Below are 26,292 nucleotides of genomic sequence, written 5' to 3'. Positions count from 1 at the left end.
AATCCCTTACTATAATCAAAGTCTATTATTGTTTATATTTTCCTGATTATCACCTTTTTACAAAATTTCTCACCATTTTCTTTTTAATTCAAATCCAAATAAGGTCCATATACTGTAACTGGTTGCCATAGCCTTAAAGTCTCTCTTAATGTGTAGCTGTGTTTTCTTTCTCCTTGCCACATTTTCCTGAAGAACTGGGTCATTTGTTCCAGAGTGTTTTTCACATTCTGGATTTGGCTGATGGCACCCTTCTTGTGTCATTTAACATATTCCTTTGTCCCTGTATTTCCTACAAATGTAGTTAGATTTAGGGCATTGGTCCATTTCAGGTTCCTTCCATTTATCTACATGTAGGTCTGAGGCAAGAACTATTCCTTGTGTACACATCTATCAAGAGGCACATGAGGGTGGGTTGTCTCTCTCTCTGGGATATTAGCAGCCTTGATGATCACTGCCTAGACCCATTAATTCATTATAGGCTAATTACCTATTAATTACTCTCTCTAATTAGATGTTGCCTCCTTGATTTCACAGTAAGTGATCTCTTGCTCTGGAAAGAGGTCTCCTCCTCTAAGAAGTGTCACTGTGGAGGCTGAGACCACATGGTATCGGGCTGACCCACTCCCACCCATGTTGGCCTCTCTCTGGGTTGGTGCAGCAGGGATCTCATAAGTGCAAGGTTGGGAATCCTAGAAAGAGTCCTTTGCATCACTCTTCAGTCACATTTCAAGTCTTTGTGCTAATGGAGGGAGCCCATGCCTGAGATAGTCAAGTAAGTTTTCCAGTTAGCTCTGAAATATTGTCCCTATTTAATCAGATTAATTCTCAGACACAAAGCTTTCCTGTCTCCTATACCCACGCCCTGACTCCTGCTATCAGAGACCTAGTAATAACTTTCTATTTGCATAATTGCTTATAGTTTTATAGTTTACAACACACACACACACACACACACACACACACACACACACACACTGCCACCCCCTACACACCACAGGCCCAGCAGAGAGCTTTGAAGTCAGTTTGTTTGGGTGTGGATTGTGGCTCCACCATGTTCTAGTTGTTTGGCCTTGGAAGTTAGCTGAAGTCTCTCTGCCTTAGTTTCTCTCTTTTTTTTTTTTTTTTTTTTTGGTTTTTCTCCGGTACCGGGAACCGAACTCACGACCTTGCGCTTGCCAGGCAGGCGCTTTTGCCGCTGAGCTAAATCCCCAGCCCCTCTGCCTTAGTTTCTCTACCTACCTTATAGGGTTATTGTGAATTAGTATTTTTTTTTTATGGTACTGAGGGTTGAACTCAGAGTCTTTACACTGAGATGCATCTCTAGCCTTGGAGACAGGGTTCCCTAAGTTGCCTAGGTGGGTCTCAAACCTCCTATCCTCCTGCCTTAGCCTCTAAGTACGGGCATTACAGGCATGTGCTACCACACCTGGCTAGGGTTATTATGAACATTAAATGATATAATGTAAATAAAGAGCTCAGCACAGTGCCTGGGATATGGGAGGTGCTCAACACATGTGAGCTATTGTTATCTTGGCTTACTTATTCACAGCGATCCAGTATCTAGTTTTGAGAATCTGCAGATATACACAAGGACAGAGTACGTAATTGAAAGCTGACTGTATATAACAAATGTGGGACTGTCTATTATTTGTTCTAGTATCCATCAATAAAGCCCAAAGCAACATGTTATAGCAGATTCTTTTCTTTTCACCCTGGCCAGGGTCAGCAGAAAGTGGCCAGGGATCCATCCCTAATTTTGAGGATGATGAGATATCTAGAGAAGTCAGGGAGGTTGCCCTCAGAAACACAGTGAGTCAGAGGACAAACCTTGCATGGGAGAGGAATCCCAGCTGCTGGCTGTCTGGTAGCTGCTCTGTCCTTTCGTAGGAATGGGAGGGACTTGGGAGGGACTTGGACTTTGGTTTAGACTTGCTCTTGCATTTTTCCCTTTTGGAGGCCTAGACAGTTTCTTGCCCTTGAGCAGGGCCCCCAGAGGCCCTGGGTCTAGAGAACCAGGTGGATGTGGCTCCTCCCCAGGACTTGTGGTCTCCTGGGGCCTGGCTCAGCTGCTTGCCCATCTGCCCATGCAGACCAAAGATGAAATCTGCAGCGAGACAATTAGACACAGCAGCCTCCTGCTTACCAGGTGCCAATCAACTCGAGCTCCCAGCGCTCTCCTGGACCTAAGAGGGCCAGAGACTGCAGGCCAGGGAGGCTCCTGAGAAGGGCCCAGAACACCGAGGCTCATTTTCCCTGTACCAGGTCCTTCTCACTATCTGTTCCTTGTGCCTCTCCATGTGCTGACAAAGAGAGATACAAGACATCCTGGTCCTTGAGAAGGAGACAGAGAGGAATGGAGTGGCAGATGAACAGGAATTCTAGGCCAGGTGGGAAGGAGGGAAGGCAGGAGGCTGGGCAACCAGCAAGCTTGGGTGCTGTTTTCTTGGGCATCCCAGGAAGAAGAATGTACACGCTGGACAAAATGCAGTGCTGTATTTCTGTCTCCCTTGGCTCCTGCCTGGTACATCCTTGAACTACTTCTTTTCCTTGGAGCTCAGCCTTGTGACTCCAACATGTGAGCAGAGAGTGGCAGGGTTTCCAACCCAGGCAGAGGAGGGCGGAGGGAGCGACTGGGGAGAGGCAGAAACCCAAGTAGCTGCTTTGTCCAAATTTCATGCTACAGAGGCTGCTGTGTGTGGAGCCTACTCCTGCCTAGACCATTCTCTGCCTAAGCACAGAGCTCACCATTTGGATCCTATAAGAAGGAAGGAGCCAGAATAGGGGTGATGAGGGGGAGTCAACACTGGGGGAGGTCAGGGTGAGCTTTCTCCTAAAGCCCAGAACCCAGCTCAGCTGCTGGCATGTAGAAGGTCCCTGTGAAATGTGTATTGAGTGAGTGAATGAATCAGTCAATGAACCAATCAAGGGAAAAGGGGTTTGATTACATTTCTGACCCTTTTAATTTTCTAGCTTGCTTCTTAGGCCTCTGGCAGCAAAAATTGTTTGTTAGAAATGTAAGCTGAAGGAAAGCTTGATTACTGCCCTGCACTGTGAATCAACCAGGCTTCTGGCTTCTTTTCTGTGCCTTTTGTCTCCACATCTCTGCAGCACTCAGTGTGTGGGGATAGTGTGGGAGCCCTGCAGGAGAAGGAGAATGCCAGTGGGAAGCACAGTGGGCTTCAGAACCCTGTGCCCTCCGGGCTCTCCTTGGGATCTGGTTCTGGGTCCAGGTTGCCTGCTTCTTTCCCATTGCTTTGCACATTGTAGACCCTGGTAGAACATTCGATGTTGGCAGAGGCAGGACCTTTACCCCTCCTTACTTTTTAGGCCTTGTTTCTACCCTCGGACCTGACAGTGGGCTGGGCCTCCTCTAAGGGCCAGAGGAACTGGGTATCTGCTTGTGTCTGCGGGTCTGTACAAACTCAAGGGCACAGTGGGAGCTGGGCTTTGTTTCAGCTGGCAGAAGGGGGCATGGAAATGGAGCTGTCCTCGGCCGCAGAGAAAGTCGGCCACAGCAGGACTGGACACGTCGAGTGTGCAGAGCCTGCCTCATAAAGCCGCTTAGGAGAAAATTAAGTGGGCTTAAGCCAGGGGAGCGTGGCTTTCTGTGCTGGGCTCTGGGGAATGGGATAGGGCCAGGCAGGTGAGGAGCTGGACCCACTGTGCGCACAGGGTCTGTATGTTCATTGCAGCCCCACTGTGATGGCCTCAGAAACCTGGAAATAGCTGTTGCTGCCTCTCCTCATGCCTGTCCTTCAACTCCTGTTCCCCTGGGCCACTGAGATCCTTGGAGGATTAAGTGACCCATGGGGACAGCCAGGGCAGAGACCTGTTCTATGGCCTCCTTCTAGGTCTACTCACCATTTATTCTAACAATACCCAAAAAAGAAATTTTGGGGGTTGGGGATTAGCTCAGCAGCACAGCGCCTGCCCGGCAAGTGCAAGGTCATGAGTTTGATTCCTGGTAGTGGGAAAAAAAAAAAAGAAAGAAATTTCGTAGGGCTCATGCAGAAGTTTCTAAACATATTTGTCTTCCAGACAGGCGTGAGTGCAACCAGCCAGCCTGCCAGGCAGGGGTCTGCACATAGTGCCACACAAGCAGCAGATCCTTAGGACAGGTGGTATACACTCATCCTCCCACCCTTAGGATTCAAGCCCTCAATAGTTCTGAGCATGAAGACTTCATGTGGTACCCATGGGTTCTCTGAAACTAGTAACTTACTTATGTGTATGTCCTTTAATAGGGTGACCAGTTTGTTCCAGTCTTCCTGGGACTTTATTTTATCACAGAAAGTCCTGCATTCTGGGAAACTGCTAAAGTCTTAGGAAAAAAGGGGAAGTTGGCCACTGTATCCCTAGGGATGCTCCCTCTATGCCTAGCCTGCATTTCTATGCTGCCTCCAGTGAGGAGAGTGTTTCTGTCAACCTTTTCCCCCATGCTGCAGACTGAACCCAGGGCCCACTGCACGGTAAGGATGCACTGTCCAGAGAAGTTTCTTCCTGTCAGGCTGATCTCAGAGATCTGCACTCACAGGTAACTGGACAGGGATGTCACCTACACAAACAGTGTGAGGCAAGCTTTCCTGTCTCTCAGGAGCTCCAACACAAGCCAAATGGTTTCATCTCTCTACCTGTAGTTAGGGTAACTGTGGCTCAGCATGAAGGTAGCTCCTGCCTATCCATCACCAAGAGCTCTGAGCAAGTCTTGCATCTCTGAATCTCCTCTCTTCTAAGTATCTCTAAGTGTCATCTGGTCTCCAGCCTTCTTTACCAAACATGGGCCATATGCCAAAGGATGAGACTTGGACAGGTGACACTATTCCCTTGTAATAAATAGGGAAACTGAAGTCGGTTGTTGGCCTTGGATCATGTAAAAACACTAGGATCAGAATCCACTTCAAATTCAGCACTTTAGACACAAAACCCTCAGCTTTTGCAACTTCTGGGATAGTCTCTCCACTCCGAGTCATTTCTGCTGAACCTTATCCCTTCCAGTTAAGATTTTGTCAGAGAATCTCAACCTCAGAGCTCATGCCTAAGTGTTCTGGTTTGGCTCTTTTCTTTGTGTTACTGATGATGAGATGATGAGATTTTCTTGCCTGTCCAGTAGGGCCAGAAAGTAGCCAGAGCCAGAGTTTCCAATTGCCCAGCTCCTCCTTTCCCATTTTATCCCATAAAGGGACTATTCACAGAGCCTCTTTCTCTATCCTATTTATAAATCTTTTCAGCATGTCTTTGTCCCTAGGGATAAACACTATTCTACCCTCTTCAATCATACCCTATACATCAGCCTTTGGGATACTAAAAATTTCCTCCCATCATCTGTCCTCCAAAATCTGTGGCAGTGACTCTTCCCAGGCCTGCCTGGCAGTCACAGTCAAAGTGGAGAACTGGCTTGTGTGGGGACAGGCCCATAGGTAGTACAGGGCTCAGAGGTGGACCCCAAAGAGCCAAAACACATCCCCACAGGCTGGATTTTTATTCCACTCATCACAGCTGGAGGTGACTCATGCAGAACCTTGGGGCCTGGCAGGCGTGTGAGCTCAGGCCTCAGCCCTCAGCAGAATGCCCGGTCAGGTGCTCATAATTAGAATCTGGCCAGGACCTGGCTGGCAGCGGGCTGTGAACCATGCTAGGCTGCCATGTTTGGAGCCCAGCTTGGAGCCACTCTACCTAGTGTCTACCCACATTCAACTGCTGTCTGTGAGCAGGATGTCTAACCTCATTGTGTCTCAATTTCCTCATCTTAAGAAGCAGGTGACAATAATCACCATCTCATAAGGTTATCGTGAAGAGCAAACGTGTTGCAGTTACAATGATGCCCAGACTCAGTAGATAGCTGTTATTATTAGGTAGCTGACACCCTGTGTCACCCATCCAAGTACTATTATTTTTTTGTTTTGTTTTGTTTTGTTTTTTGGTACCGGGAATCAAACTGAGGACCTTGCACTTGCCAGGCAGGCACTTGTGCCGCTGAGCTATACCCCTGGCCTGACACCCTTTGTCAAAGTTTGACTCTCTAGTAAGTGCTTTATTCATTTGACAAATACATGTGAGCCTATTGTGTGCTAGCAATCTGAGCATCATCAATTTGAAGCCTCCGAGTGACACGGGACTTTAATTTTGTAACACCTTCTGCGTGCACCTAGCTCACTGTCTTTCCCAGTGTCCATTTGGCAGACAGTGGGTGAGAGGTGGTTCACCCTGTGGTCTCATCTAACTCTCCGTGACCCTGGTCTGCACGGTTTGGGGTACAGGCTACTGGCCTCAGTGGCCTAAATTTTGTGGGTGCCCTGACTGATAATAAGCTGGGAGCTCTTATCTAGGTCACTTAACTTTCCTGGCCCTCAGTGTTCCCATCTTTCAAATGGAGCAACCTCTGCCCCCCCTACTTTGTAGGGGTGCTGTGCAGAGATGAGACAGCAATGCATATGCATCTTGCAAAAGCAAAAGTCTTCTGTAAATACTGGGTACTAGGGTGGAACAAAGAGGAGACAGTGCCTGCGAAAGCACTTGATCTAAGAGCCTGCATTAATATGAGCACAAGCTCTTTGAGGATGCTGAATGTCCAGTGCTCTGTGAAGTGCTTGGTACACAGTAGATGTTCAATAAATTCTTGGCACATAGGTGTAGGCACTTAGTAAATGTTGGTCAGATGAATGAATGTGCATAAGCTAGGATCTTATTGGTTATGGCTAACCAATGAAAAGCTGAGAGGGTATTAAGCTCCTAGGAAAGGAAAGGCAGAGGTGAGATAGGGATTGGCATGACTTGTCAGGGAGGGCTTCCGGGAAGACATGATTTAGATTTAGGGTGCAAAGGGAGCTTGTACTTGTGACAAGTCATTCCATGGAATGGAAGGGCATGTGCAAAATCCCTAGGGCTGGTTGGATTGGTTAGGAGTCAGGAAGAGGAGAGGAATGAAGGGAGTCAGGATAGGGATTCCCATGGGCAGTGGGCCCAGCTGAGAGAACAATGCTTGGTAGGGACGTGAAGGAGTGTGCCTGAGCAGCATGACTGTGTTGGGCAGGAGACCCCAGGACACTGTTACCTGCTGCGTTCCGTGAGAGAAAGGAGCCCAGTGGCTGACAGCTCTGCATAATAGTGACTGTGGTGGCACTACCTGCCAAGTGGCCAGCTTCTGTTTACACTAATGGCTCTGTGAAGTGACAGCACTCTGATGTGTCATCCCACTGCCTCCTGAGGCAGGGTTGGGGGCTGGGGACTCTGTTGCAATGGAAAAGGAAGACAAGAATGTCCAGGAGGGTGCCTAGGCAGCTGGGGCTAATGTCATGCCATGTAGAGCCTCGAGGTTAGTGGGGTGTTATTTTCTCCTTTTAAACAAGCAGTCCAGGCACACCGAAGTGCTGACGGTTGGTGTGTTTAAGGGTAGTGGATGGTCAGACAGACCTGAGTCCTCTGCAAGCTCTGCTGCCTGCTGCGGGATTTGGAGCAAGTTTCGTAACTTCTCTGGGTACCACTTTTTTCTTCTGTGAGGTCTGTCATAAAGGCTTTTGCTGAGGAGTTAATTTGAGGATTAACTACAGTGCCTACATGGCACATGAGAAAGTGCCCAGTAGGTGGAGGTGGTTTATGCTTTTAGTTTCTTTTTCTCAGTATTCTTTAGCCTTCTGCTAATGGAGGGAGCACAGTCCCAGAGCACTTGTGCTGCCTATTCTTGCCTGCAGCAAGCTGGGCCCACGAGGGCCTGCACTGTCCTAAGCACTGGGGAAGCTGACCGCAAGGCTGCCCTTTCCTGTAGCCCGGCAGGCACAGACAGCTAGCAAACATCTTTTGAAGGAGAAATGGGTTTGACATGGTCCTTGTCCTTTGTGAGGCCTCCAGTCTAGAGGAGACAGAGTTGTAAACAATAAATTGGGAAGAGGACCAGTGTGCCCTGCAGACTTGGAGGATGGAGCTACGGGCGGAAGTGGGTGGCTCTGGGGGCAGCTCGGGCTGGCAGTGCATGGAGCTGAGATGCACGGGCAGCCTGGCAGCTGGAAGGAGAGCAGAAGGGACTGGAGCACAGAGAACACTTCAGGGGACTGGGGGAGGCGGCCGGAAGGTGGGCTGGCTTGTGAGAACCTTGACAGCCTACCCAGGAGACTGGATTTAGTCCTTTAAAGGTTATAAGCAGGCACGAGGCACAGTGCTTCCTCTCCTCACCCCTGCTCTTGTGGCTGTATGCACTTGCCTGAGGCTCAGAGAGGCTTGTGGCCTGCCCAGGGGCACAGAGCACATTAGCTGTGGGGTCAGGATAAGAATTCAGTGCTCTTCGCTTCCACTCATGGTACTTTGTGTCGTGGACTGTCCTGTTGATGTTACTGGACATCCACATTCTGCTGTCCTTGTTGGCAGTCAGGCCTCAGGGGGACTTGATGCCACATTCCGTCCCACCCCAGCAGCCTTGTCCATGTAAAGAGCCCAGTGTGACTGAGCCTAGCCAACTGCCCCTCCCCCCAAGTTCTTTGGCAAAAAGAGAAGACACAAGATCCCCTGGAATAAGTTTCTTCTTCATTTCCAGGTGCCAGGCTGCCTGGCATGCACCAGATTTGGCCTGAGGACTTGTTTTTCAAAACAGATCAGGCGGGATTCGCAAAGGATGGGGGGTGTTATTCTGGGTTTGGGAGAGGGCCAGGAAGCCCCCACCCCTTCCACTTCCCACCCACACATCCAGGCCCCGGAGCGTGCCCAGGGCAGGTAGCAGGTCCCCACTGATTTGTGAGGATCTGTGCAGCGAGCCATGTGGGGAGAGGGAGCCATCTGATGCTTTCCAGAAAAGGCTGCAGAGAGAGGGGCTCACAGGGCTGATAACGTCTTCCATCTCCTCATCTCCGGAGAATTCCGCTGGGAAGCCAAGTTGTTAAGCTGTGGTTTCTGGTTGCTTTCCTGAGTCACCTGGGCACTGAGCCTGCTGGAGCCCCTTTCTATAGATGCTACCCCTCCCTTCCACCTCCTCGGAGGCTGAGCCGAGCTTGCTTTTACAGTGGGTCCCCATGGAGGCATACAGCTCCTTCCTCGGGTTTCCATGGAGCACCAGCTCCTTCCCCAAGAAGCAACCCCAAAGCTCACCCCGACCTTTAGAGATGGGCTCAAGTGGAGGGGACTTGGCGGGCACTGTTTTCCTAAATCCATTCCCATCATCCAGGAAAGGGCGGAGCCTCCATTTAGTAGGTGGAAACACCAAGGTGGAAGGGGCTGTGGAGCATCGTGGGGCCCAGGGAGGAGGTGGCTGGCGTTGTGCTCACTTTTTAGGGTGGCAAAGGGGCAAAGTAGGACTCTGGGGCTACAGGGTCTGGTGTCTCAGTGAACATGTGACCCCTTGGAAGCTGGCAGGGACTCCATTACCAGTACTCGTTATTAAAAGGGCACAGTCCAGGTGTTTCCATTGTCTCAGGTAAAGTTAGACTGGCAGAGGGCCATGTGCCATGTCTGGGACCACTGGCTTGAGATACTATTATCCTCTGGTGCCTGTTCATACCCCCATCCCTGCCTCTCTGCCCTTCCCTCCTTTCCCTCTCTGCCCCGTCTCTAGTCCTCCTTCCTGCTCTGCCTTTCTTCCCCAGACATTGAGAAACACTCCTATGTCAGATTCCAGGAATGCAGAGATGAATGTGACATGGCCACTGCCCGGGGCGCTCAGGGTGCTCTGCGGGAGATAGGAATCCAAGTAGTCGCAATACAGAATGACAAGTGTGACTCAGCAGCACCAGGCCAAGGGTGACAAAGTACAGAGAGGAGGACTGCATCTGTTGGTTGGGTTTGGGGGATTCAGAAGAGAATCCAGAGTGTCCACTTGCTCCAAAAGCAGCCTGGCCCTAAGGAGACCCCCTCCAGCTTATGTCACACAGTTTGTAACAATAAGCAAGATCTTTAGCTTTTCTTGATCTCGGTTTCCCCATTTGTTAAAAGAAAGTGGTTGCCGCTTACCAGAAGATGAGAAGGTAGAAACAACAGTCAAAGGTTTGCCAGAGGGTGGGGTGGGGGTGGCAGCAGCTCTGGCTTGAGAGGAAGTGAACAAGGGCACTGGGGGTTTCAGGAAACAGTCCATACAGTGAATAGGATGGAACACTTGCTCCTGCTCGTTACTGCTGCTGTGAGATTCTCATAGGGAAAGGCACCATCCTCTGGAGAGTCCACTGCTGAGCCCTTCTCCCTCTGTGGGCAGATAGTGGAGTTTGATAGGACACATGCTCAGTTCCAGGGATGAACTGGGTGCCTTATGCTGGGGGAACTTTGCACCCGTGTCAGAGTAGGAGAGAAGCAAGGACAGACCAGCAGGGCCAGGGACCCTCAGGAGCTAGGGATAGGACTGACCTGACTTTCCATCATCCCTGTCTTGTTTGAGCACTCACTCACAGAGTGGCGTCTGGCAGGGCCTTGGCTCCTCAGGGCTCTAAAAATGGAAAGCTCTTGTTTTCCTAACATCTCTGGGCCATGAAGAAGAGAAGCTGACACGATCAGACAGAACCCAACTCTTCCGAATAAAGGGTGTGGATAAGTTTATGCTCCCAAATTAATCGAGCACTTAATACATTATGTGGTTATGACCTCTGTTAGCCAAGTTCATTATCTTCAGCTATTGGAGTAGATCTCTTTGGACTTCCTGATGGAACCCCAGAGGTGTTTCGTGAATCTGAGCCATTAGAAATTATACTGCTTGGTTGGGCGGCAAGGGCGTATGAAGCCACCGCTCTCAGAGAAGGCCACCTCTTCTTAGGTCTGACTTCCCCTTCCGAGAGGGCAGTAAAGAGAAACAGACAGTGGTTGCAAGTTGTGAGGCAAAGTTCAAATCCTGGCCCTGCCCTCTCTTAACTATGCAGTGATTTAATATGGTCCCGTTCCTTATTTGTGAGACAGGGATAAGAACACCTACCCCTTGGTGTGTAGATTAAATGAGTGGATGTGAGAAGCACTTAGCCCTGTGCTCTCAGACACTCTCCCCACTGTCCAGCCTCTGTTCCTTACTCCTCTCTGCTACTTCTCCAAAATCATACGGACAAATGTCAGGGAGACCTTTTGAGCATGGGGAATTCGACTATATGCCTATTGCACTTCTTAGCTCTCCCATGCCATGGCTCTCAGTTTTTCTCTGCACCATACAGAAGAATAGAGCGGTACCTCAGCTCATGAACTTGATTTGTTCCATGATTTTGGAAATATGGCCATGTTTGTGTTTGCGTAGGAAAGATGGCTGCGGCTGTGTTTGTCCTGATGTAGAGTTTGCAAACAAAAAAGTTTGCCAAATGCCTTTGTTTGTGAACCAAACTGTTGGCAAACAAAAGCGTTTATGAACCGAGATACGGTACACTGTATTTCCCTTGTAAGCAAGCACCCACACGGGCACATGTGTACACACTCATGCACGCACTCTAAATGTGTCTCCGTATATGAAACAATACTTCCCATATAGCACTTTTCCAAAGGTTCTGTGTGTGTTAAGTGCTTTAGTCCTCCACCACCTATGAGACAGATGCTGCTGTTGTCCCCATATCAAAGATGAAGAAACCAAAGCTTAGCAAATGTGAGTGGCTGAGTCAAGATTCTGAGGTGTGTGTATGTGTTTTAAAAGTGTTATAAAGTGGTATCTATTGTTGCTTAGTGCAGCACACATTCATATTTCCTACTCTGTTTCCTTAAATTTTTTAAAATACCAATGATGAGTTACTAACTTGATTTCCCAACCCACAGATGAGTCCAAATGCAGACTGAAAGACACTACCCTACAGAGTCCAGTAGAAAGTGAGGGGAAGTTAGGGGCCCTCGAGGAGACAGAAATGGGCTATGGGAGAGAACTGATGGGGTGAGAGGCGCTTTGGGAAGTGTGTGCCGGGCCCTCAGAGTGGCTGAGGCAGCAAAAGCTGCAGCTTGGGCCAGGTGATTGTTCCTGATTGTGTTCTGCTCAGGTGCCCAGAGGAGGCCTCGGTGTGGGGACGCTGCTGGCTGGCTGTCATCTTGCGCCTTCCAACCTCATGACCCTGCCTGGAGCTGAGGACCTGGGGCAGGAAGTTCTGGCTCCCTTTGCAGACTGATTGATGCTCCATCAACAGCGCTCTAGGTTTTGCCTTTAGATTTAACTTTTTAAATCTGTAGAGAGATCCCGCAAAGAGAGTCATAGAGATGCCTGAGGGTTTGGCCAAGGCTGGAGGAGACTATAGCACAAGTTCCCTGACTCTGCTGTTCCAGCCAGATGATGGGACTCCATGTCCAGCAGGGAGAGGTTGGGAAGAGAGATTAAAGAGGTTACTTTCCCTGTCTGTGGGGGTCATCGTTTGGCACCTTGGTTCTTTATCCCTCATGGGTGAAACAGCAGTAATTCCAGTCAGGGTGTTTAAGGCACGGGGCGAAGGAATAAGGACCGAGCCATGGCTTCCCTTTCGCTCACAGTACCATTCTAAACGCTGGTGAGTCTGAGGCCTATGCTGGCTTCTCCTTCCCTGGAGAGGGAAGTGGGTTTAAGTTTTCATATTTGATGTCTATATTGATTTCTTCACTGGGAAATGCGTTTAAATTCTAGTCAGCCAAAGACTGAGAGACTAGAAAAGATGGAAATGAACGGCAATTATGACCTGATAGAAGGGATTTCAAACTCTGGGATGAGTTAGCTAAGTCACTGTCCCTTCTGGATCATGGAGGAAGGATAAGACCAACTTAGAAGGCTCCACCAGCTCTGGGTCATGCTTGAGGGTATCCTAGCCCCACGTATCCTGTGCTGGCCTCCGGGATGAAGGGCTGCTAGGAAGGTGGACGCCACAGGACTGGCCCATGGAGAGCGTTTCTCCCTTGTCCCTATTCTGAGCACCAGGCAGCTGTCCTCCCGAGACCAGCTTGGGTTTCTTGTGGGTGTGGGGAGCGCTCTGATACCCACCCTTGCATCCTGTGTCAGGAAAGCCAGGCTCTTACCCAGCCAGGGCCTCTCCTCCTCTCCTCAGTCCTGGTGTTTCTTTTCATAGTTTAAAAAGTTACAAAAATATTTTTCAGAGCTGCAGTTTCCCCTGAAGGATCAGAGCTTCCTCCCACCCTCCGGGAGCGAGCCCTCAAAGATCATTTTATCTACTGATCCATGAGAAAACATTCACTGAGCAGGAGCCACTTTTGCCTTGCATTATTTGCAGGGTGAGACTTCACAGTCCTGGCCCCTCAGACGCCCTTCCTGCTTCATTTAATTATGAGGAAGAAAGGCGATCAGGAACACAGAGCAGTTCCAGCAGCGCACACAGTAAATGCGCAGTGTTAGCTCCTATTATTATCAGTATTATTTTCCAACATGACAGTCACCTCCCACTTCTTTGCTGTGGTCTCCTTCTAGAGTCCGACCTTCTCCTCTCAGATGCCAGCGTCACTATGCTATGACATAATGGGGCATCTCCCCAACTCTCTGTTCTTGTCCTCAGCTGGACAGGAGGATGGTTTCCTTGGTTCCAATGTCTGGGTTGTGGGTTCCCTTCTGTGGATTCACCAGATGTGTCCACAGATGGCTGATAGATGCCTATCCGTTCAACAGGGAGGGTGTTTCTGGAAGAAGTAGGGTTTGAGCTCAGCCGTGAAGCAGCACCCACCTTGGGAGATTTAGATCCAACAGGCATCCAGGATGGAGTCAGGAAATTTGTTTTCTGGAGAAGGTCTCAGGTTATAAGATGACCCTTGTGGCCATGTGGCCGAGATCTGCCACTTTAATTAAAGGAAAACTTGTTCTAGTGGCTGGGTGAGTTGTGGGCTACCCTGGGGGAGAGGGATGTCAGAACAGTGCAGCCAGAAGGCTGAATGCCCAAGGGCTTATGGGGGAAAATATTGAGGTGCTCAGTTTGGCTGGATTAGAAAGCTTACGCATGGAGCAGTGGGATGTGACGTTCGAAGGATGAGTGGGAACACAGGAGGCCTTGGGTGCCCCGCCAAGGAGTTAGGTGCCTAAGCAGCAGGAGGGAAAGGGAATGACTACTGAGAATTTCTGAGCAAGAGGGTAACAGGATGAAAATAGGCACTAAACCCCACCCTACAGAAGCGTTATTTTAAAAGCTTAAACATACTCTTATCACCCATTTCAAGTGCTTCTTGGTATCTAACCTAAATCTTTTCTGCTGTCGCTAAAGCCTAGTTTGTTTCATAGGAGTTGGAAAACAGCCGGACAGAGTCCAGGGATTGGAAAGAAAAGTCATTCTCCTATTTCTGCCAGAAAAACCCACATATCACAGTGGAAGAAGAGTGTGCCCAGGTTCTGGATAGACCTGGCTGCGCTCAGGGGCACGTGAGGGCAAGAAGGCCTGCTCCGGTACCTCTAGGGCGTGGTTTGGGGGTAACCAGAGCCCTTGTGGAATTAGAAGCTCAACCTCATCCCTGAAGTGCTGCTGCCCTCCCCACTGCACAGCGTGGGCACATATGCCCTCCTTTGAAAGACTGTGGTCATCAATACAGCCGTCTCCACCTGTTCTGCATTAGTGCAAGAGATGAGGTGGATAAAGGCCTCTGAGCTGGGGTGATAAGGGCCTAGGGAAGAAAGACAAAACAAAAATCTGGGAAGGGCACAGGAGAACTGCTTCTTGCCCCAGCTTGGTCAGGTGCCCACCTAATGCCTGGAGTGGGGTCAGCCAGGAGCACCAGCAAAGCAGGTATTTTCCCTCCAGTCTGCTGGGTGACACCATCCCCAAACTAGGGGAAGTGATGACCAGTGAGAGACAGTCCTTTCCTTCCAGGTTCTCCTCCATGATTGCTCTTGGCCCATTCCCCTCGCCTGTCATTTGCAAGAGTGTTGGATGGAATTCCAGAGACCTTAGTCTGTAAAAAGGGAAGCATTTCTTGAACAGGAAGTTTCTACCTTCCCCAGGCTTCCAGGGAAAGTGGAACATTCCATTTAAAGGGTGAAACAGGAAAGTGGTGAGCTGCAGTGCAGATAAGAGTCCTCAGTGACACAGGTGGACAAGGGTGGTGAGCCACTCACACTGCCCACTTCCACCTCTGCCATCTTCTCCTCAACCTGCCTGAGGGCATCTCCCTCCTGTGTCCTGACCCAAAAATGCCAGGATGGTGAAATAGGGCTCCGGGATGCTTAAAGTGGCCAGGTAAGCGGTGATCCTCTCTGAAGACTTTGTCCCTCCCATCTGAAGTCCTTCCCTTGCCCGCCAACCCAGGTTGCTGTCTCACAATTCTGGGGACACACCTTCAAATGCGTTGTACAGAGTCTGGAAAGTCTGTGCTAGCAGATAAATAGGAAGGCAGAATCAGACACTTTTCTGTGTTCTAGACAAACAATAAGGACCTTTCCAGGAAGCTCGGTGAGGGAGGTGCCTGTAAGAGGATCCCTAGGGTGGATGCTCAGTGGGGTGGCTTGAACAGGTTTCTGCATTTGCTGCTGGTTGCTTAATTAGCCACCTACCTGGTGCTCTCTGCTAATGACTGCATCTCCCAGGGAGGTGACAGATAAAAGGGTGGGTAGCTCCCCAGTGCCAGGTGAAGGTCTCCAGGACAGCTACCTGAAATGAGGGCATGGAGGAAGAGCATCATGTGATTTCTTTGGGCCACACAGTTAAAGAGGGTAAGTAATTTCTCCCCAGGGACTGAGAAGAGAAGCACTAGATTCAGGGCCTGTTTCTGGCCTCAGTATTAACTTCCTCTGTGAGCTGTGATTTTCCCTCTTGAGCAGTGGGGAGGTTATCTACTATGTCCAGGGAGTCCCTGAGCTGGGTGGGCTCAGGAGTATGTGTGTTCCTAGAGGTCGGCATGCTGGGACAGAAGGGGTCTGAGTGTTTCTAGCACTCAATAAGTTGGGCTGGAAGGTGTGCCCGATGGGGTGCACACCTGAGATCCACCCAAAGAGACAGTTAGAAGCTGTTGGAATTTGGAGATGACATTTGAAAATGGGCTAAGGGTCCTGCTGCAGATGTTTCAGAGCCCCTCAGAGGGTACATTGATGGCAGACGTGCTGGTGATTCTCTGCGAATGCCCAGGGCAGTGGCTATACTGAAATTTATGATTCTCCTGTACCCTTGCCCAGTGCTGTCTAACCTATCTGCCTAGGACAGGGTTGCTGGGAAGTGGAGCAGAGAGTCCCCGTCCTCCTGGCCTTCTTCTGTATGAGCCAGCCAAATATTTACCAAAAGGCTACCCAGAAAAGGTGTCAGGACCCAGGTAAATGTTGTTTGTGCCACCTAAACAGTGCCATGCTTCATGCATTCCTGGATGCCACCGCCCCATTGTGAGCCTTGAGCTAGGCCCTGCAAAGCCAGGCTGCAGGAAAGCACAAGGCTGGACACCAGGTGTGAGCCAGGGGAGGACACGCTGCCGCAGGGATCTCTGGGACACTGGCATCCTGGGTTTGGATGGGCTCTGATCTCAATTCCTCTATCCCAGGAAGGCGTGAATTCCTCCAGCCAGTGGAATCTGGCAAGGCTGCTCTTCGCTGCTCTCCTGCAGACTTCTGAGGGAAATGCTCATTTCTGCCCACGTCAGGGGCAGGGTAAGGTTAGCGGGGATGAGCAACTGTCATGGAAGTATTGGACTGTGGCAGAAAGAGTTTTGAAACTGAGCAGAACCCAGCTTTGAATTTTGGCTTTGCCACTTACTAGCCCTGTGACCAGAGACAAGCTGGCTAACTCCTCTGACCCTGAGTTCCTCGTGCTATAAGATAGCACTCCTGCCACCTGCCTCACAGACTTGCTCTGAGCATAAAATGAGATAACAAGGATGAAGTGCCTACCCACTGGGCACCATCCTGATGCTTGTCATTAAACTTGAGGCTGGGGAGTGGGGTGGGACCAGAGGAAACACAAGGCGCAAGGCATTCAGTTCCATCTCAGGATGCATTTTCTGAGTTTAAGGATTTTAGGGCCCTTATGGCCACGAATGATAGTGAAATTTCTTCCCATAAAGAAATAAAATGATTCCCTTTACAACATAACCTAAGTATTTTATTCTTGGGAAGCAGGAAAAGGGACTATATTCGGTTTCATTGGGTAAACATTTTTGAGTAAAAGTATTTTCAGTTCCTGAGAGTCAAACCCTTTGAACATCTTGGAAGGAAGAACTATTGGAAAACCTTATTATATTTGGCAGTTTCCATCAGTTTTTTTTTTTTGTTTGTTTGTTTGTTTTTTGTTTGTTTGCTACGTACTCAGGAAGTCTTAATTTGTTTAGTTCCAGAACTGGAAACAATGGGTGGGGGCAGAAGAGCTTTCTAACAGCGCCTTCCAACAATGGGCACGGCCACTTTCCAAAGGAGTGAGCAAGCCATCCCGTGGCAGCATGTGGACAATCATCTCTCCTACTTGCTGCTGAGGGCTTTTTCCACACTGTGTGGGGAGTACACTCCTTAGTGCTAACCCCTACCATGTGAGAAGCTCTCATCACCAAAGTCCCCCAACTTAGGGGAAGGGCCCCTATCCTGTGGGCTAAAGCACCAGAGATGGGCTTCTTAACATCTTTCTCCAAAGCTGAGCCCTTTTTCTTTGGATCCAGTTTTGACCTCTGACACCTTTCCTCTTCTTAAGCGTCCTTTACTACCATCTCTGCAAGGCTTTGTGCTCTTGTGCCCTCCTGCTCCACTGTATGTCTCAGGACCAGTTTCTCCTGTGTACATCTTCTCCCTGCTGCATTCCTGACCATGCCTAGCATGTTGAGAGATAACAGTTGAGCAACTTACACTGCATTCCTACTGGGAAAAGAGGAGGAGCCGGGAGGGAAGGCAAGGAGTGGCAACGGAAAGTCTAGTCTGTAAAGAGCTCCAGGCCCTTCTGGCAATTGGCCTTACACAGGTCAAAAGTGGACTGTGGGTGTGAATGGGAGTGACTGCTGACTGAGGTGTACACGGGACTGGGAGGTGGCTAGTTGTGAGCTAGTGCACTTGGGTGAATGGGGCTTGGGGATTTTGAACCTGATTACTATAGGGGTGAGAGGCTGGAAAGGGAGGGAGTCCAAAATGACCGGCAGTTACAAGCCCATTTGGCTGAGGGACTTACCACTGGCATGGATGGAAGTCAGAGAATCGAAATGTGAGCCCACTCATAATTGTTTTTAGCGTGCGTAGGTCACAGTATTCCAATGGTGCAGAAACGTATTCCTTGAAAGTCTTCTTTCTCCCGAGTGACCTACCCTAGACCCCCTTCTTGGAGGTCATCTCTGTCCCTTGTCCACTGGGTCTTTCCTGAGATGCTGTAAACCAACAATCAGCCAACATGACCCATGAGTTACTGTAGCCCACCGCCTAATTTTATATGACCCTGAGCTAAGAATGTGCCTATGTTTTATTTTATTATTTTTTTTCTTGAAAATGCCTGTCCATGAATTCTTTTTTAAAAGTATATTTCAAAAATAAAACTACTTTTTTTGGTGGTGGTGATGTTGGGGATTGAGCTCAGGCTCTCTGCTTTTACACATGTGGGCAGAGTTGACTGGTTACAACTGAGACTATGGCCCCTGAGGTCAAAAGTACTTGCTGTCTAATCCTTTACCAAAGGTTTGTGGACTCCTGCTCCAGGCAAGTATAACCATATTGGTAGTTATAAATTATTTTTAACCCAAATGGCAGCATACTAAATTAACTCTACCTTCATTCACGATAACTTGACAGAAGTGATGTATCAGTAGTATAATATTGTTAGTCACTGGGCGGGCAGTCTTAATTTGACTTAACCATGCCAAGTTTGAAGTGAAGACTGAGTATTCTCCCTAGGAGATGGGGAGCCTGGAGGTGGAGATGTGAGGGACACCTGCAGGAAAGGAGGGCGGCAGTGTGAATCTGTGACCTTGCCCTGCAGATCAGAGATTTCCCTTGACAGAAGTGAAGCATTGCATTCTGAGCAGTGTACAGAGTAAACCTAGGAGATTAACATACTGGCCGAAAGACAATGAATGAGAAGCATTAAACCGACCCCTGAAGGAACAATAACTACTAAGGGCAATTTACAGTTCTCTTTCTGAGTCAGAGCCAGCCAGTAACAGGAACTACGGAAGAATGAACAGCGAGCGGAGAATGAAGGGTCTGTAGTGAGTGCCTACTGTATGCCTACTGCCTTATGAATATTTCCTTATTTTGCTCTTTGAGGTAGCATCATTAATTTCATTTTACAAATGAGGAAGTTGAGGCACAGAGAGGTAGGGGGCTTCTTTCTTGCAGTCAGTGATCCAACAGGAATCGATTGCTTTGAAGCCAGGTTCCATCTGACTTTTAAAGCTTCTTATTTCTATATTACCAGCCAAGATGCCAAGTTGGGCTGGGAGTCCCTCCCCAACTCTGCCACCTCCTTGTACTCCCTGGCCCAGCTTTCTCATCTGCAAAAGGAGGGATCTATCACCCTGACCGCTACAGTCTCCTCCTAGACTCACCTAGCCTGATTCTATTATGGGTGGACCTCAAAGGGAAAGAGTGGCACCAGGAGAGTGCCGTGCTGGAAACTGAGAAAGGATGGGAAGGTAGGTCCAGAATTTGTATGTCATGCCCAGTTATCTGAATCAGAATTGCGTGTGTGTGTGTGTGTGTGTGTGTGTGTGTGTGTATGTGTGTGTGTGTGAGAGAGAGAGAGAGATATTGGGGCCTTCACACTGAGCTACATCTCCAGTCCTTGTATCACTTCAGCAGCTGAACTTGAGGGCCAGGGGAAGGTGGGGCTGAGGGAGCTGTGGACAGCACATGCCAGGTCTCTCTCTGGTGCCTGTGGCAGGCTTTCTGGAGGCCCTGCGGCAGGGAGCTGTGTGATGTTACCAGGGAGCAGGGTGGTGAGCCCACAGCCAGCAGGGAGCCAGCCGGGGGTGTGAGTGTGTTTATGTAGGATCCAGCCAACCTGCAGTTTCAGATTTCAGATCCAGCTTTTTTGGGAAACTTTCCTTTGGTTTTCAGTCAGCGCAGGAGCAAGGAGAGAGCTGGTACGGGAGTCTTGCTGGGGAAATTCTGTAGTCCCAGCCTTCTCCTTGTCTCCTCCTTTCTCGCGGGAGCTGCTTTCACCACCCTTGGCAATTTTCTCCGATCAAGAGTTTTGCTTCTTTACTTTTCTGTCAGCGGTCTGCATCCCCCTTGTTGGGCTCTGAGTTTCCATATGAAAGGTAAATCAGGGCTTCTGGGGAGCTTGGCTGGGAAACTCTAGGGCTACCCCAATCCTTCATGGAGAGAAGGACCAGGGAGAAAGACGCACGGTGCACGTGTTTGGGCACAGAGGAGTTTGTTGCAGTCAGAGGGATGATGAGTGCGGGGGTGGGGGTCACTGCCATTCATAGTTTCATTGCAAATCACCTTCTGCCTTCTCTTCCTTTTATTTATCCCTTCTTTTTCTCCTTGAAGTCTTCTATCAGAAATTGAGAGAAAATTCTCTCACATGGTGGTGGTTGCAGAGGAAGCTTAGAGACTGGGAATGTGCTAGAGATGCGTCCGGGGGCCTGTGTCTCTAGAATGAGCTCTGGGTTTGGCAGGCACTTGGTATACTTCTGATAAGGCTAATTCTGACCAGTGTGGGTCTACCATGGTCTTGATATGCAGGTAGCTTGAACCAACCTAAAAGATCAAAACTCTGAGAAATAAATGCCAGGAGTACTTTCTCCCCGGAGTCTCTGAAGTGGGCAGGAATGAGGCTAATGTCTTGGGTGGGGCTGGCATTCTTCAGGAAAGCAGAGATTTGGGTGGAGAGGCGGTTGGTAGGTGATGGGTAATGCTGGCTGAGCGCCATTCTGTTTTCCCTGGGTTTGTGTGTTATCAGCTGCAAGGAGCAGAGCTCAGAGAACTACCTGGTACAGCACTGGTGGGTGGGCAGCCTGGCCTGGCCTCGCTGCCAAAACCCATTTGGGCAGTGGCTGGGCCTGTGGGCAGCAGGTGCTGGGAGGCAGGATGCAGAAGGAATGGTGGGTGGGCCAGGATGAATGAGACTCAGCAAGAGGCTGGGGGTGGTTTTGGAAAAGTAGATTTGCAGCAGTGAGATATGCATTGGAAGAGGAGTGTCCACAGAGAGCTAGAGGCAGAACACGGCTGATTGGGAAAGAATAGGCTGGGGAGTCCAAACTTTGGTGCATCCTAAAATTGCATCCAGCCAGACCTCAACTCTCCATAGAGATGTAATCCAGCATAAGTGAGAAACGAGGGTTTGGCTGCTGACTTCTGAATATAATGAGGTAGATGAATGAGAGGCCATGTTGGCTGGGCAAAATGCAGTAAAAACACATTCTGAATACAAGAAATCAGTGCAGTTGAAGTTGGGAGGCAATTGCACAATTATTTGTTAGATAATATAATTAGTAGGTTGCACAGTCTGGTCATTTCTGAAACTATGGGCATTACAAATTAAGGGGAATGACTGAAGCTGAAGTTCGATCATGTGTGTGGGGCTAGAGCAAGGCCAGCCCCGAAAACAGAGCACCTGAGGTGAGCCAGGTGAACAAGCTGTTAGGCAGAGGGGTTTCACCTGATATCAACCTGCCAAGTGTATAAATAAACATGGTGCAATCGTTTGGTGGCTTCTTTTTCTTCACCGAGAGAGAGGGCTCCCCCTGACCTCAGCTTTCTGTGTTTTTACTCTTGCCTTCATTTCTTCAGGGTCCTTCCCTTGGGAGTTTCTCAAGAGCTACAATGGAAGTGGCAAAAATTTTTTTGTTTATATCACCAGCTACTTCCAAATGGAATTTCCAGCATCATGGTATATTTGGGAGATTGTGCTATGCATAATTTAGGGCAACAGATAGTAATAACCGTCTTCTTTTGTTTGGTTGTGTTGTACTTTCCAGATCAGACCCAGCGCACTGTCATAAAGTCACACTACCAGGCTAGTTCAAATGAGCAAATGCTCACCAGCCCCTCTGGTCCTGCCCTGGAAGATCTCACAGTGTAACTGTGGTCCTGTAAAGAAGATGAGGAGAGTGTTATTCCCATAGTACAGCTGAGAAAATGAGCCAAAGATGCTGTGATGGTTAGTCAGTAGAAGGGCAAGATGTAGAATCAAAATCCAGCTGTTCATCTGGGGCATCGTGGCACTGGGTATTCCTCTGCCTCACCGTGCAATGCTGTGTGTACATCCCTCTACCTATTCATCCCTCCTACTTTCTCTATCAGGGTAACGAGAAGCAATACCTGCAAAAGGCAGAGTGGAAAGTCTGCTCCCTGGAATGAAGTCAGTCCTCTCTGGGCTCCTAGTTGTGCAATTGAATTGCATCAGTGGGTCTCTGTCTGTGTTACTTTGCTGATTTTATGTTTCCCACCCCTCATTACAAGCCTACCTTATCTCTCAGATAATTCCTGACTTGGGGCAAATTGTCTCTTTTTTTTTTTTTTCCTCTCTTCACCTTGAATTCTTTGAACAGGGAAGGGGAGAGTAAAATAATTCCCTGCATTACTTAAAGGCAAGGGAACAGTAAAATTAATTCCCTGTATCATTTGAACAAGCAAGGGTTTTCAGAAACATGGGAGGTTCCAAGTATGGAGGAACATACTCACTGAACACTTAATTTCTAAAATAACCAAAACTGTTCTGTGCTTTGTAATTGGCAGAGTGCCCTTTACGTAAGCAAGATAGTATGCTTATTCCCCGCTCCTTTCCACATGTGTCCAGCTCAGGTTTCCTGGAAGGTCTAAATCCCCCGAAGTTCAGATCTCTTAATTTCTAACCTCAAACTAAAATAGAGAGGTCGTCTGGCTCAGCAATTCTCAGACTTAGATCTGTGGCTGGGGGTATAGGTGTAGGTCGGTGGTAGAGTGCTTGCCTATGATGTGTGAGGGCCTGGCTGGACCCTGTGGGTCTTTGGAACATGAGGAACTCACGCTGGGTCTTGACTTTCCTATTCCGAAGCTGTGAGTGGTTCCACCTCCAAAATGCTACTGGCAAAGGAACTTGCGCCTGCTTGCTCTTTAACTGTATCCCAAATGACAGGGATCAGAGATATTCCTTTCTCTTAAGGGATGTGGGGTCAGGCCTTGCCAGTTCCCTATTTCTGTGGTCATCTTTTGAAAATGATGGAAGTCATTTTCCATCCTTGGAAAAGACTGAGGGGATTTATGGATTGTATTTTGGGAGCAGCATGGAGTATGTCTTACATCTGTAGTTTTGTGTCCAGTGTTGATCATTAAGAAACACTTCTTTAACTAGGTGGTCAAGAGACAAAGGCATTGAAAAATTGTGCTATCAGGTGTTGAAGGGGTGAGTCTGAGCTGTCAAGAGTATACACTGGGAGTTTTCTAGATTGGAAGGCTCCCAGATGCATTGGAATGTCTGTTGTCTACATTCTGAGGATTCAGGCTTGGAATTGGAACAAATACACTGGACTCCTCAGCTGCCAGAACCTGACCCACGTGGTTGGTGTGCACATGTGTGTAGACTTGTATGAGTGAGAGCTTTGAAGGAAAAATTAATTTGGAACCACCCTGGAAATTGAACTAGGTGCTCTTTTTTTGAGGTTCAGCCAAGGGTGATTTTTCTGAAAGCAAGAATCCAGGAGCTTCTTCGTAGGAAAGAATTTTATTTTTACTTCCATACCATTTTCATGTTCTGAAACAAGAACATCCTACTGGTCCAGGAAAGCAGTTGAGATTCCCAAATTAGGAAAGTGTTTAAATTTGGGGGAATGGAGACCCTCAAGCTTTCCTGGGGCAGAGAAAAGTAGGCCAAGCTAGCGTAGGGACATTAGGCTCTGATATTGGAGATCAAAACAAGATGCTGAGATTCCCCTCCTGCACAAGGCTTCTGGATGTCGGTCATAGGGGCACATGCCTGTAATCCCAGCATTTGGGAGGCAGAGGCAGGATGATCATTGTGAGTTCAAGCCAGCCTGAGTTACATAGCGAGACCCTGTCCCAAAACAAAAACAAAAAGTAAAACAAAACAAAAACCCAAGGCTTCTGCATAGTGCAAGGTAGCACAGCTCTTAGGAAGGGTGATATGGCAAAGCCTAAACCTGTGACTGAGGACCTGTTCAAAGGGGAAGCAAAATGAATAAAGACTCAAAAAGTCCATATTAAAGATCTGTGTCATTTGAGGAGTTTCTGCATAGCTGGCCCACTCCGCCATCCATCTCACGAATCTACCTAGGTTTGTGGAAGGTACAGGCAGTTGGTTATAGGCAGTTGCTCTCTTTGCCTATCTCTGGTGGTGGCCATCTCCAAGGAGGCTTTGATGAAGATTTCGTCGTAACTTTGGATAAGTCTGAGATAGAGATAATAATTTCAGAGATGTTCAAGCTGGGAGGGTAGAGGGTGCTAACCATTAGCATGGCTTCTTCCAAATGCAAAGGTCAACAAAGACTTGATTGGGATTTTGAAGATCTTTGCTGTGGGTAGGCTATGGGCATCAACATCTGGACTCCAGGGCCAGCTTTATCTCTACCTTGGTTTATAGTCTGGAGCAGCTCAGTCTGTCTCTCCTGGCTATCCATGCTTCACTTCTCCATTGGACATGCAGTGAGACCTCTCCAAGAATTTCAGGTTGACCTTACCATTCTGAGAGCAGAAGAGTCTACTATCTCTGTTAGAATTGCAGGCCTGTCCGACAGTTGTGTCGTGGGAAAAGTGGTTCAAGGTGGTGGGAGAAAGCTAGGTATTCCAGGGTTAGAACTGAGAAGTCCAGTTGGCTTGCTGTGCCTCAGAAAGTTGAGCCTGTAAAATACCTGACAAGGGTGAAGAGATCTGTGAAGAGGAATTGCTCAACATTGTTGGTATTGACCAAGGATGGTTTCTCATTTTGAAAGCCTTCTGGGGCCTTGAGATGGCATCAGGAGAAACATGCCAAACCCGTTCCACTGTATGTTGGACGTATTTTCCCCCTGACCTGACCCCAGAGCATCCCATCCACATCACCCCCTCACATTCAGAATTTTCTCCTCCTTCGGTCCAAGTCTCCATAAACTCACACTCCCTCTAGTTTTCTTTGTGTTCCCCATGGCTGGGTCACCTACTCCCCTGGGAGTGCTTATAGGGAGTAGGTGGTGCAAGTGAAGTCCTGGGGTGGTGGTAGGGTGGAGAGATGGCTGCCAGCCCAATGAGGTGGGGAACTGGAGGCATGTGAGAAATCCTCAGGCATGTCTGTACCTGAAGTCCAACCAAATAATAACAGCACATTGCCTCTGCCAGTTTTACTCAGGATAGAAAAGCAGCAGACTCTTGTGGGCTGGTCTTTGGATCCACTCCCCTGCCCCATGCCAGCTTGCATTCCAGGGAGCCAGCTCCAGGCTGCGGGGAACCCAGAGACCCTCTCCAGGTTGGTCATGAGGCAAGGGCTTTGAATGGCTATCTGCATTGTTAGCTTAAGTAACTCTGGTGATTGTCCTGAGCCCCTGTCTTCGGGGGCCAGAGAAGTGGTTCCGAAGCTACACAGTTCATTATGTGGAACTCTCAGGGCTTGTGGATTTTAGAACAGCAATGTAGTCCATACTGTATATTACACAGAACCTCCAGCAGGGTCTGGAGCAGCTTTACAAGCAAAGATTTTAATATTGCTGTAGCAAGACTTATCTAAAGAACCACTTAGTGGGATACATTAGGGCTATAAAAGTCTCATACAAGGTCAGGTCATGTTTTGCTACCAACTAGGTTCAAGTCTGGTTGGGTTTTGCTGCTGGTTGAGTTAGGAAAAACTGTTTCAAGATGTCTGTGGGTTTTGGAACGCTGTGAAGACAGAGCGACTCTGTGTTGTCCCATATAATTATATAAGGTTGGAATTAGCCTTCCCTTTTACGGATGAGGAAGCTGGGGTTTCAAGAGGATCAGGACTTGCTGGTACCCTGCAGTTGATGCACGGCTGAGCTGCGATTCTGGTCTAGGTCCATCTACCTGCAGAGCCAGTCTTCTTCCTCTGAGTATAGAACTTGCCTCTTTCGGAACAAGTGGAGGAGAGTCAGTGGTGGGAGTGGGGAGCTCTCATTTTGGCATCTTCTCTGATGAGAAAACCACTTTCTTCATATTTGATAGTAATCATGGATTGGCCTGTACTTATTTATACATTGACTTCTGGTATTCCGGTAGGCTAGAAGCTCAGAAGAGAGGAAGCTAAAGTTCAGTTAACTTTGTGGCTTAGAAGAATCCATCTGGCTTTGTGGGGGCTGTAGGAGCCAAGAACAAACGGGGTCAAGTTGGGTTTAGTGCGAGCAGCAGCATCCACAGTGGAAACAGCCCGTGTGCAGCACTCATGGAATGCACTGCGCTTCCTCCTTCCCCACCCAGCTCTGGCTGTAGAAGTCTTGCTCTGAAGCCTGACCATCTGGACAGAAGGTCTGTTTACAAGGATAATGATCACCAGAAGAGGATGTGAGTGATGTGCAGCTTGAAATAGGGGAATTAGATTAGGGGGTCTCACTGGTCTTTATTAGGGCTGGGAAATAAACAACCACAGGAAGTGCTAG

General features: G+C 48.7%; 1 protein-coding gene across 21 annotated transcripts in view; it reads left to right on the top strand.

The window, feature by feature from the left end:
* The window catches only part of Plekha6 (pleckstrin homology domain containing, family A member 6), a 134,370-nt gene that overhangs the window by 41,060 nt on the left and 67,018 nt on the right, over positions 1–26,292 (top strand). Inside the window, exons 1-2 of one of the 21 annotated variants that reach the window (XM_013522753.1) lie at positions 15,366–15,529; positions 16,345–16,450. The exons of 16 other annotated variants lie outside the window; for them this stretch is intronic. Coding sequence is in view for 2 of the 5 variants with exons in the window: in XM_013522690.1 (XP_013378144.1) it covers positions 25,090–25,151 (62 nt within the window). In the remaining 3 variants the exon portion in view is untranslated. Of the gene's footprint in view, positions 1–14,884; positions 15,057–15,365; positions 15,530–16,344; positions 16,451–19,835; positions 20,029–25,057; positions 25,152–26,292 lie in introns of those variants that run through there. 4 more of the 21 variants (XM_013522704.1, XM_013522750.1, XM_013522725.1 and 1 more) reach the window with 4 other exon arrangements.

This window comes from Chinchilla lanigera, unplaced genomic scaffold (genome assembly GCF_000276665.1).
Source record: "Chinchilla lanigera isolate Chin_1 unplaced genomic scaffold, ChiLan1.0 scaffold00005, whole genome shotgun sequence".
Taxonomy (NCBI): Eukaryota; Metazoa; Chordata; class Mammalia; order Rodentia; family Chinchillidae; genus Chinchilla; species Chinchilla lanigera.
Note: the sequence above shows the minus strand (reverse complement) of the source record. Positions and strands in the feature narration are given on the sequence as shown.